This window comes from Astyanax mexicanus, chromosome 11 (genome assembly GCF_023375975.1).
Source record: "Astyanax mexicanus isolate ESR-SI-001 chromosome 11, AstMex3_surface, whole genome shotgun sequence".
Classification (NCBI taxonomy): domain Eukaryota; kingdom Metazoa; phylum Chordata; class Actinopteri; order Characiformes; family Acestrorhamphidae; genus Astyanax; species Astyanax mexicanus.
This window is the reverse complement of record NC_064418.1, coordinates 37,846,099-37,857,379: the sequence shown is the minus strand read 5'-3', so window position 1 is coordinate 37,857,379 and position 11,281 is coordinate 37,846,099. Positions and strand designations below refer to the sequence as shown.

The 11,281-nt window shown below is 36.2% G+C and overlaps 1 protein-coding gene across 1 annotated transcript; it reads left to right on the top strand.

Annotated features, from left to right (window-relative positions):
* The first annotated feature begins 656 nt into the window (after positions 1–656).
* Positions 657–10,437, top strand: znf148 (zinc finger protein 148). The gene is made up of 7 exons (XM_007259964.4): positions 657–828; positions 4,343–4,725; positions 5,004–5,129; positions 5,347–5,470; positions 5,556–5,639; positions 5,761–5,879; positions 6,290–10,437. The coding sequence occupies exons 2-7, from the start codon at positions 4,366–4,368 to the stop codon at positions 7,916–7,918; spliced, it is 2,442 nt and encodes an 813-aa protein (XP_007260026.2). The 5' UTR covers positions 657–828; positions 4,343–4,365; the 3' UTR covers positions 7,919–10,437.
* The last annotated feature ends 844 nt before the right edge of the window (positions 10,438–11,281 follow it).

The following is an 11,281-nucleotide window of genomic DNA, read 5'->3' as shown; positions in this document are numbered from 1 at the left end:
TTTTAATGGGGATCAGATCTGGGGATTGACCATCAATTTATTTAAAAATCAGAGCAACTGCAGGATGACATCAAGTGAACTACAGAAAGACAAATGGCAGAGCTGTATATAGTAATAAATATATTTCATAATATTAAAACAATAAATAAATAGATAAACAATTTGTAGGACAAAAGTTTAGTTTCTATTTATCATTTACATTTAGTGTATTTAATAGACGCCCTAATCCAGAGTGATTTACAAAAAAAAGTGTTTGTTGTTTACTTTAAAAAAATATTAATATCTAGTATGTAGAAACTAGGATCAAACTCACCACTTGCAATGTGAAGCATGGTGGTGGCAGCATTAATTCAGCTCCTTTATATTTTGTATAATTATTAACACACGCTTGTGCACTGTATTTTAAAACATGATTCACTTCATAAGGTAGGAAAAGCATTTCATGTTTTTTCTTCATGTTAAAAGTATAGCATAGTCAAAATGCAGTGGGGTGTCTTGGGGAATATGCCATTAGATAAGGATGAAATGTTTTGCTCATATCTGATCTGATAATCTCCACAATACCTCTGCATATGAAGATAAATGTGCAAGACAGACACAGTAGTTTGTGTGTATGTATCTCTCTCCTTTTGCAAACTCACACACATACGGACACACACAGCCTCCCTCTCTCTCTCTGTTCTGCATACAGAGCTCCAGTACAGTACAGCTGGAATGTGGCTATTAGCACTGCGGCTAGCCAGCTGCTCTCAGCCAGAGAAAACTTTTTTCAGGAAGATCATGCCTGCCGCTCTTACACCGCCACCGGCCCTGTAAAAAGCGAGTGAGGTACGTAGCCCAGCTTCAGAAATGACCGCCGGACCCTCGCCTGTGCTTCGCTGACCGTGTGCGTGTGTGTGAGCTAGGCTTTTCCCCCAAAAACAACAAAGTGCAAGTTGTCCGCTGTGGCTAAACGGGCGCTAGCCTGCCTGCTTGTTTTGATTTCCAAGGCCTGAAACTGAACCCACGGAGCTTAGCGTTAGCTAGCTAGGTTAGCTTAGCCTGAGAGCAAGCTAGCTAACCTAACTAACCTGTGGTAGATCATGTCGGAAGATGAATTTGGCTCTCGTGGAGCTTCTTACTATCCTGTATCATTAACCAAAGGGGTTATTAAAGCCTCTTAAGCCCCGTAAATATTAGAAATCTCTTAGGCAGTGGGGCGTTAGGCTGTGTTATACAGCGTTAGCTATATTAGCGGCAGGTTGTGTTTATTAGCCGTTAGCCAGCTGTCTGGCTCCTCAGCGCTAAAGCCTTCAGCCCGCCGTGGATCATCTCAGTAGCTAGTTAACTAACCAGCTGCAGTCTGCTTTAGTTTCACAACATAACATTCCAATAATAGCTTAGAAAACACAAATATATAGATTCCTCTGTGGAGAACACTTAATACTGGTAAACCAGTTTATAAAGACAGTGTCAGTACCCATAAATGATGAAACATTATTCAGGCTTCTGTTTGGTTTGGTGTTAAAACGTTTACAGGGCCATATGAATAACTATAGCAATAGATTTAAGCTTTAAGCAGTCTGTTCTAATAAATATAGATGATACTTGTTTGAATTATTTAATGCAGAACTATTGTATTCTTTAAACCAGATAGCTGTTTTTTATTATGACCCTGTGAACTTGGCATTTGAGAAGATTAAAGAAGAATAAATTGCCTGTTCTGCATGTTTACAGATGCCCTAAATCCAGATTCTCCAATAGTCTGTTGAATCAGACACCACATTATGAAAATATACCTATTAAACTGTGAATAGCCTAAATAACAAAACATATTACTGTACAGTTTTTTTTTATTATGAGCCTCTGAACTTGGCATTTGAGAAGATTAAAGGAGAATAAATTGCCTGTTCTGCATATTTCTAGTTGCCCTAAATCCACATATTCAAATAGTCTGTTAAATTAAACATCTTTGAGAAAGGAACCTCAGCCTTTGCGTTGTGACTAAGGCCGGCATAATATATCTGTGTGTAAAAAATATTATTTTAAATAAATTACCTTTTTATAACTGTACATGCTTTGCAGAGTACTTTGTGCTGTGTAGATTGTTTCACAGTTATGTGTCTGAATGAAATATTTCAGTGATAAACTAATAATGCAGTTTATACTCCATTTTGAAGTTATCAAAACTTTATATGTCATACATTGATTCAATAAAGTGTAATTAAAACGGATTTTTTTATATTCAGATGGTCATACAATACTACCAGTTTTGTAATAGGCATGAATTTAAATAAGGCACACACTTGCATGACATATTGTTATAAAGAGGTGGGAAATAAGCATACATTTCAACAGACTGATAATGTGGAGTAAGAGCAACTAGAAATATGTAGAACGGGAAATGTGTTTTACTTCAAAGTTGTATTAAATGCCTAGTTCCGAGAGTCATAATAAAAAATGGTACAGTAACATACATTGTTCTTTAGGCAATTCACAGTATACTAGTTCTATTTTCATAATTTGGTGTCGAATTCAACAAACTATTTGTTAATCTGGAGTTGAAATATGCAGAACAGGTAATTTATTCTCCTTTTATCTTCTCAAATGCCAAGTTCAGAGGGTCATAATAAAAATATTTTTAGCTCTTTAGGCTAATCACAGTCTAATAGGTATATTTTCATAATGTGGTGTCTGATTCAACAGACTATTTGAGAATCTGGATTTAGGGCATCTGGAAATATGCAGAACAGGCAATTTATTCTTCTTTAATCTTCTCAAATGCCAAGTTCAGAGGGTCATAATAAAAAAACTGTACAGTAATATGTTTTGTTATTTAGGCTATTCACAGTTTAATAGGTATATTTTCATAATGTGGTGTTGATTTCAACAGACTATTTGACAATCTGGAATTAGGGTAACTGGAAATATGCAGAACAGGCAATTTATTCTACTGACATATTCTGAAATGCCAAGTTCAGAGGGTCATAATAATTAACTGTACAGTAATCTTTGTAGTTATTAAAGATTTTCACAGTTTAATATGTAAATACTAGTTATATTTTCATAATGTGGTGTCAAATTCAACAGACTATTTGATAATCTGGACTTCGGGCAACTGGAAACACCCAGAACAGGCAATGTATTCTCAGTGTAATATGCCCTAAATGCCAAACTCCTTTTGCTCGGCTCAACCCTGCTCTCTACTGGCGAATAATTGGTACTTCGACTTTTTAAGGTGGACCGGAAAATCCGAATAAGACACTGGCGAATAAGACGCCAACTTCAGCCTCGTCGATATTTCAGGGTATTTTTGCAATAACAACGCTTTTGGCCAAAAAATGTAACAAAAAAATGTAACAAAAAAAATGACCACAGACCTAATAAACAGCAAAAAATAACAATATGAAGTTTTTTTTAGCACGTGAAAAATGCTAATTAAAAAAGCATAGTGGATCTTACATTTCTATTGACTGTTATTTGATAGCAGACAATATGAACCCAAGATGTTCAATGTCTTGTCTGATCAACTTCAATGGTGAAACCATTCCTGCATTTCAGGCCTGAAACACATTCCAAATGAGTTTGGGACAGTAAAGCATTTATCAACACACTTAGATATTTTTGCACTGTGGATTTCCGGTGTCTTTTGTCCCATTATTTCTGCAAACACCATTTAAGGTGTGTAACAATAAAGGGTGCAAATATAGTGCATTATTTTCATTTCAAACTTCTACACACTTTCTTTACTGGGGACAAGTCAGAACTGCAGGAAGTCCAGTAATATGTGTAATGTGTGAAGCATGTGTTTTTTTTGTTGCCTGCTAAAAACTACATGGAGGTCTCTGTAAAAGATGTTGCAGCATATTTTGCTTTAAGACCTCAATGTATAAGGGGTTAAGATTAGGCTTGTATGCTTGCCCTTTGCACTCAGAAATTCCTCTTGATTTCTTGCTATTATGCACTGTAGAGGGAAAATATGTAAAATCCCTACAATGTTTTAGACATTCCAATAATTTCCTCATTCACTTGTTAGAAATGAAGATCTACTGCCCATCTTTGCTCCTTAAAGACTTTTTCTAAATTTCCTCTCTCCCTCCTCTTTTTTTGGAATGTGTTCTAAAATGAAATGAAATTTCAGTTCTGAAATGAAGATATTTGGCTTTAAAGTTTACAAAAAATTACTTTTATTTTTTACTTTCCTTCACTCGACAGACATTTTTATTGCTCAAATATAATCTTTCACTGTACATTAACCCTCAGTTGGACAGACAGAGGAGTAATTTCCTCTCTGCAACTGAAGGGACTCCTTTCAAGGAAACTTAACAGGTCAATAACGGTCACCCCCTTTCCTGACATACAGCCACAGCTAAATAAGTGACAAAGATGAACATCGATGACAAGCTTGAGGGAATCCTGATTAGATGTGGCACTGCGGACCTACACCACTCATCCAGAGCTCTGGCACCCTCTGGAGTGGACAGAAGAGGAGGAGGCCTGAATATGTCTCTTGGGGAAAAGAGCTTGGCCAATCAACCCCTCCTGGCAGAAGATGACGATGATGAGGAGGAGGAGGATGAGGAGGAGGAGGATGGTGACCTGGCTGCATCTACACTGACCTCAAACAACCTTAACTCGCAAGATGTACTGATGGTTCATGAGGAGACAGTGAAGAACGATGGTGAGGAAGAGCCAGACTTCTCCCAGTGCCTCCCCCATAAGCTGCCATACACACTCCATATGCCTGTGAGTTCACTCTGCTCTTCATATGATGTTTTAAATACCAGGCAATTGTAACTTTCTGCATTGTGCTGAGAAGCACTGGCCAACTCTAAATTATTAAATGTTTCTAGAAAGGCCTTCTTTGAAATGTTATGATCTGCCCTCATAATTGTTAAAAAAATAATCATCAGGCTTTTTACTAATTCATAAATTGTATATGTATATACATATGTATGTAATATGCATTTGGGAAACTGATAGAAAATGTAATCAAACTACTAATATACCCGTCATCTGTTCAGGTGAATATTAAACAGGAAGTGAAGGTGTCAGACTCACCAGTTTTTGGGAAAAAGGACAAGAAACTGGGCAAGGACCTAATAGAATCCCACAAAAAGAAGAAGAGAAAACAGCGCTCTCCAGCCAAGGTAGCTATACAGTTTACATTTTTTTAGTTTACAGTTATACATTTAAGCCTTTGAGTCTCATGGGCTCCATCATTGCTTGTAAAATATATAATGTTAGATATACTATTACATTTCACAGCATGGTTATTATTGCAGGTTGAAGGGAAATATCATATATTATATTATAGTTTCATTGTAGAAATTACAGTACAAATTTAACACATTATTACTTTGTTAGATTCTCACTATTAATGAAGATGGGTTGCTGGGACATCAGAGTCCAAAGTCACACATCTGCGAACACTGCAATGCTGCTTTCCGAACAAATTACCATCTGCAAAGACATGTCTTCATTCATACAGGTAACTACATCTACTAGGCAAGAATTGACTCTCCATGTGTGTTTTCAAAGCATTTTTTCCATTTAAAATTAAATTTCCTTTACAGGAGAAAAGCCTTTCCAGTGCAGTCAATGTGACATGCGTTTCATTCAAAAGTACTTGTTGCAGAGGCATGAGAAAATTCACACAGGTAAGATTAAACTATACGGTATATAAGTCTCTTTAATTAACAGGGAGGATTCAAACAAACAAGATCTTGTTTGTATATATCTAATTTGTTTTTCTGTCATTTTACACCTTTTTTCCTATAGGAGAAAAGCCTTTTCGTTGTGATGAATGTGGAATGAGATTCATTCAGAAGTATCATATGGAGAGACACAAGAGGACACACAGTGGGGAGAAGCCCTATCAGTGTGATTACTGCCACCAGGTTATAATTATGCAAACTCTATAAATCTCAAAAACTTACTTAGTACCACTTTGCTGGTTATTTATTTATGGTGCAGCCTGAATTACTTACTAAAGGTACACTAATACGTTTTTTTTAAGCATATAGTTAATTTTCTAAACTTTGAACGTTTCTCCTTGATTTTGTTTTCACATGTTATTACTGCTTATTAATGCAAATGAAATGTCTACCTCTCTGGAGCAGGAGAACAGATTTCATTTGCATTAATACAGGAAGATCCTGTGTTTTGGAGAAAGCATTTGTTAATAGCTGTAGTAATTATAATACTTGTGGAAAACTCACAGAGTACATTTGAATGTTAGGTCAGCTTCAGAATAAAAAAATAAATGTTTAAAGTACTGTCTTAAATATCTTATCCATTTGTTTTTCAGTACTTCTCCAGAACAGATAGAGTCTTGAAGCACAGACGAATGTGCCATGAAAATAAGGAGAGGAAAGCCAATATAGCAGCTGCCAAAGATGAACTTCTGGAAAACACAGAAACCCTGGCATTCTCTTTCCCTTCCAAGGAGTACACCCTACCCAAGAAAAAACGGCAGAAGATGTCCGATAAGAACCGTACCTTGACCACATGTATGGCTGTGGCAGACAAAACAGTGGAGGCTAGCGGTGAGGAGAAGATGGATGAAAGACCTGTCAAAAACGAGTGTCTTCCACTCTATGCTGTGGCCACCAAGGTAAAGGATGAATACGTACTGGCAGGATATTCAGTTGAGCTGCCAGATTCTTCTCTGGAGAATAGGCACCTTACAGGGGAGGTGTCTTCTGATGAGATCATTTTTCCTCCAAAGATAGTGCTAAAGAAGATTGCTAGCAAGAAAGGTGTGAAGCAGCAGTCCTTAGATCAACCCCAGGCCCTTTCCCCTTTATCATCCTTCGAGGAGGGAAAAGTCACAAGATACACATTTGAGATTGTGGATAACAAAGGCCTGCTGGAGGTAGAGCCAAGCACTGACTTGGAGAGTGTTGATCCCCTTCATGGTGGGCCGGCAAAACCTACTGGGAGCAGCACAAACTATGACGATGCCATGCAGTTTCTCAAAAAGAAACGTTACCTCCAGGCAACCACGACTAACAACAATAGGGATTATGCCCTGAATGTGAGTAGCATTTCTTCACAGCCCTCCATCACTCAGGCTTCCGTGGCCACCGTCATAGACGAGACTGTTCCTGCTACAATCCTTTCTGAGACTCAGACTCTAAACGTAGAAATTAAGACCAGTGCTGAAAAGAGTGTTTTCCCAGATGAAGTCCTGCAGTCGCTTTTGGATCACTACTCCAACAAGACCAACGGACAGCCAGAGATCAGCTTCAGTGTAGCAGACACAGAAGTGACCTCCAGCATCTCCATTAATTCATCTGATGTTTCTGAGAGCAGCCCTACTGAGGACTTGGGAAACAGTTCCCAAGCTCCCCCAGCAGAGAAAGCCAGCCTTCTTCAGGAGTACTCAAAGTTTCTCCAGCAAGCATTGGAGAGGACCAGTCAGAACGACACCTACCTAAACAACCAGAGTCTTACATTTGTGTCTGATGGTGCAAGCCTCGCCAGTCAGCCCTTGTTTTCTACAGACAAACAGTTTGCTTCTCTGAGTCGGTTCAGATCAGGGATGAACTCTCCTCCGAGATCAACCTTGGAGAAACCCCACTTTGGGCTTTTAGTTGATTCCCAACATTCTTTCTCATTTTCAGGGGATGAGACTAACCCCTCCTCAGTTTCACCAACCGAGGACTTTCTGGAGCAGGTCTCGTCTCCTAAAAAGACAGACACTCAGGGCATCAGTCAAACATTTCAAATAGCCAGTTTTGACCAGAACTTCCGATCTCAGTTCCAGTCATCCCGTTCAGGACTGTCATCACAGTTCAGTGTTGCCAATGGACAGGTCACCTTAAGAAGTCATGGTGGAACAGACTTCCCAGAATTCCAACTTGTAAATGTTACTGAGACCAGAACTCAAATAACCTCATCCCCAGATGCTACAAGCAGCCAAACTTTTGGCTAAAGAAAGCTATTTAAGATTTCAGTCATTTATAAAGCACTTTATACTCCGGGTCTCTGGTTTCTGCAATCATGAGCAGCACCACCTCAGCTGTTGATCTCTTGGAAAGCATTTGACAGTTTTGTCAATAAATCACGGGTGGGAATCATCTTAGCTTACTTTTAAAGCACTTACCAGTCATATAATGTCGCTTTGTGTGTATTTAAAGGCACTTTCCCTGATTTCTTTCTTTTTCCTTTTCTTTTTTTTTTTTGAATCAGCATTGTGTACATTTGCAACGCGTACTGCACAGGCAATCCCTCCTCAAGAGTTTACCTTGCTTAAACTTTTAAATTCTGAATTTTCTATTCTACTAAAACTATATAATTAAGATATTTTTGCACATACCTTTAAAGGTAATATTAAATGGAAAGAAACTTAAGCAGTACAATAAAAATAGGTACATCTATGACCAGTAGTGTATTTGTACATCATTGAAAATACCAATTGTAAATTTATACATAAAACAAATTCTCATGCCAATCAAACTAATCAACAATGACATGATTGCATACATTTTCACAGCACATGGGTACTTTAGAAAATACCTAAACCTTTAGTTTAGACACTCAGAGACTCATTAAGAACTGAATGGAACTAAACACCTTCAGCTATACTGGGATAATATACCTCAGATATATAATTAGTACTGTTATTGCAAAAGTGTGATACATTTTAAGAAAGATTTTAAAATTACAGTGATTTTGAGTGGTGACATAGGACTGCTTAGATAAGATTTCTTTTGCATGTAGTGCCTTTTTGTGTTTTTGCAAAAGTTTTTGCAAGTCTGAATATTCTAAGCGTTCCTTCTTCCTTCCAAATTTGACACTGAAAGCAAAGAGAGCCTAAGGAAGGGTTTTAGAATTAGTTGTTAATACACTCAACTTAGGCTTTGTTGGCAAAAAACCCTATGCTCTGTACTTAAGGATATTCTAGTTCACAACTGAACTAAGATGCCTAGCCTGAATGACTCAGTGTTAATAGTCATTTTTTGAAGCACCCGTTTCCCATAATTACAGTTATGGATGTGATTTATATATTGACTTTAGAAGATAAGAGGAAATGTCTTAAATTGAAAAGTCTGTTAATCTTTAATTGATTAGTCCTTGATAGTAAGATTATGAATTTGGAAATATGCGTTTCAGTTATCTAGCTTAAATCTAATTTCTTATTAATAAAAAAAAATGTACTCTTAAAAAAGTACATTTTACATCTGTCAGCTGACATTCTCCTGTCTCTGTGTGTGGTTGACAAAAAAAATGCATGATTCAGATCTCTGGTACAGCTTCATTATATGGTATTGATAAACATTTATGTTTATTCTACATTCTGGTATTGATCAAGAATTTATAGTGTAAATGAAATGCCTTGGTTGTTTATTCTGATTTCTATTTTTTTGTGTTATGTGTGTGAGAATGTCTTAACCAGGTCCATAAACCTCTGTAGTTTTTCTTTAGGCCTATAGTAGTATCATGCTATGCTACAGACTACATGGGAACTGCATTTAAGCTTATTTTCAATCAATAAGGTCAATTCTCAATCAGGGACAGATACAATCCTTGTTCAAATTTGCTGTTATTCCTTAATTCATTGTAAACATTCCTGCTTCTATTGTCAGTAGACATATGATGTCTATTATTGTAAATAAGTTGTATATTTTGAACTGTACATTTTGTTCTGTGTATGCTAAGAGTGAGATGGGGACGTTGGATATGTGTGGGTCTCAGTTTTTACATGAATGTACTCTTGTCGATTTAGTCAGCATAATCCTGTTGGTTCTGGCTCCACTGAGCACAGATCAGGTTACTGTTGACTCATATGATTAAGTTTCTCTCTTTCTCCACTTTAGTTAGGAAAGCCTGTATCTGTATTTGCACTTATAGAAGATTTGATTGGCTTTTTCCAAGCATATACATTTTCTGTGGATGTATTATTTATCACGTCAGATATTAGAATTTAATATTAATCAGTGAAACTAACATCTAGTGGCTATTTTACATGAAACTGGATACCCAGTAATTCTTAAATGTACTGAAATAAAAACGATTAAAGTTTTTTTTCCCCTTCACAGGATGGCACAGTTGATGAGTATCTATCCTACTGCGTTTACAAGTAAATGCAACCATTCTGTAATTGAATTTCCCCTTATTTGATATCTAAACGTTGGAGTTGAGTGAGTGTTGGTATTGATGGATTTTTCTTTATCTTGTTTAGACCGATGCGACAAGTTACTGTTAATCAGTGATGGTTTCTTAACTTCTTAATAGATTTAGACATATTTAATTTGACAGGGGAATGCATGTCCACCTTTTTTGTACACTGGTTATATTTTTATATGTAATGTACATATTTTATTGTAGCCAAATTATTTCCATAGAATACCATTACTTTTGCAATACTATGTGTAAGATATGGAAAAGGAAATTTGATTGGATTTTTCTGTTTATGTGTGTTATGTCATTTCAAATACAGTAAAAAAAGGATTTGTTGCTATTCATCTTTCCTTTTCAATTACTAAATATTAATTTAACTCCACGTTTCAGCTGCCATGTTTATTTTGAGGGTATTGTAAAGCTCCAACTATGGCTGCCACATGTCAACAGATAATGTCAATAGACTTTACTTTTGTCAGCCTGCCTGACTGAATATGAATGTGGCACCTAGAGAGAAGTGATCTATAAGTTAACACTTATTGAGTGGATGTAGTTAGCATTGTGATATGGTAATACCAGTGATACTAACTCCTAAGTTGTAGCTCCTAAATCCAGGATGTCTGTAACCCAGTTTTACTAGTAGAATCTCAGTAAAATCTGTAAAAATAATTTTGTTGATGTCTAATCTCAATTTACATTTTTATTAGTAACAACTCCAGTGACAGATGTCAACAATTAAATATTTACTAGTAAAATTATAAATTCAAATATGTACACTGCAATTCTGATAGTAAAAACTGTAGTTTTACAAATTGAAATTATCATCTTTAGTTAAAATAAAGAATTGTATATCTCTATAAATTAAATGAATGAGATCTAAACTGCACACTACTACTACTACTATTTCTATTAATCAAAACTGTATTATACACATATGTGGGCTTGGACATTTTAAATGACAAAATTACAGTTCTCACTGGTAATAATAAAATTATGCATAAAAATGATTTACATTTAGTCAGACATGTAGAGCTGATATTTTTACTAGTAAATATTTCACAGTTAATATAAGTAAATCTGTCATTTGAAAGATTCTTAGCAGTAAAAGCTGTATTAGGAGTGTTGTAATTTTTGACAAAAAAAGTTGCCATACTGTTAGGCCCATTTAAAAAAG

What these genes read in the sequence shown, in the direction of transcription:
- znf148 (XM_007259964.4), top strand. Translation starts at nt 4,366, where the DNA reads ATGAACATCGATGACAAGCTTGAGGGAATCCTGATTAGATGTGGCACT. An exon ending in ACATGTCTTCATTCATACAG is followed by an intron (nt 5,471 to 5,555) that starts GTAACTACATCT and finishes TTTCCTTTACAG; the next exon opens with GAGAAAAGCCTTTCCAGTGC. An exon ending in GCATGAGAAAATTCACACAG is followed by an intron (nt 5,640 to 5,760) that starts GTAAGATTAAAC and finishes TTTTTCCTATAG; the next exon opens with GAGAAAAGCCTTTTCGTTGT.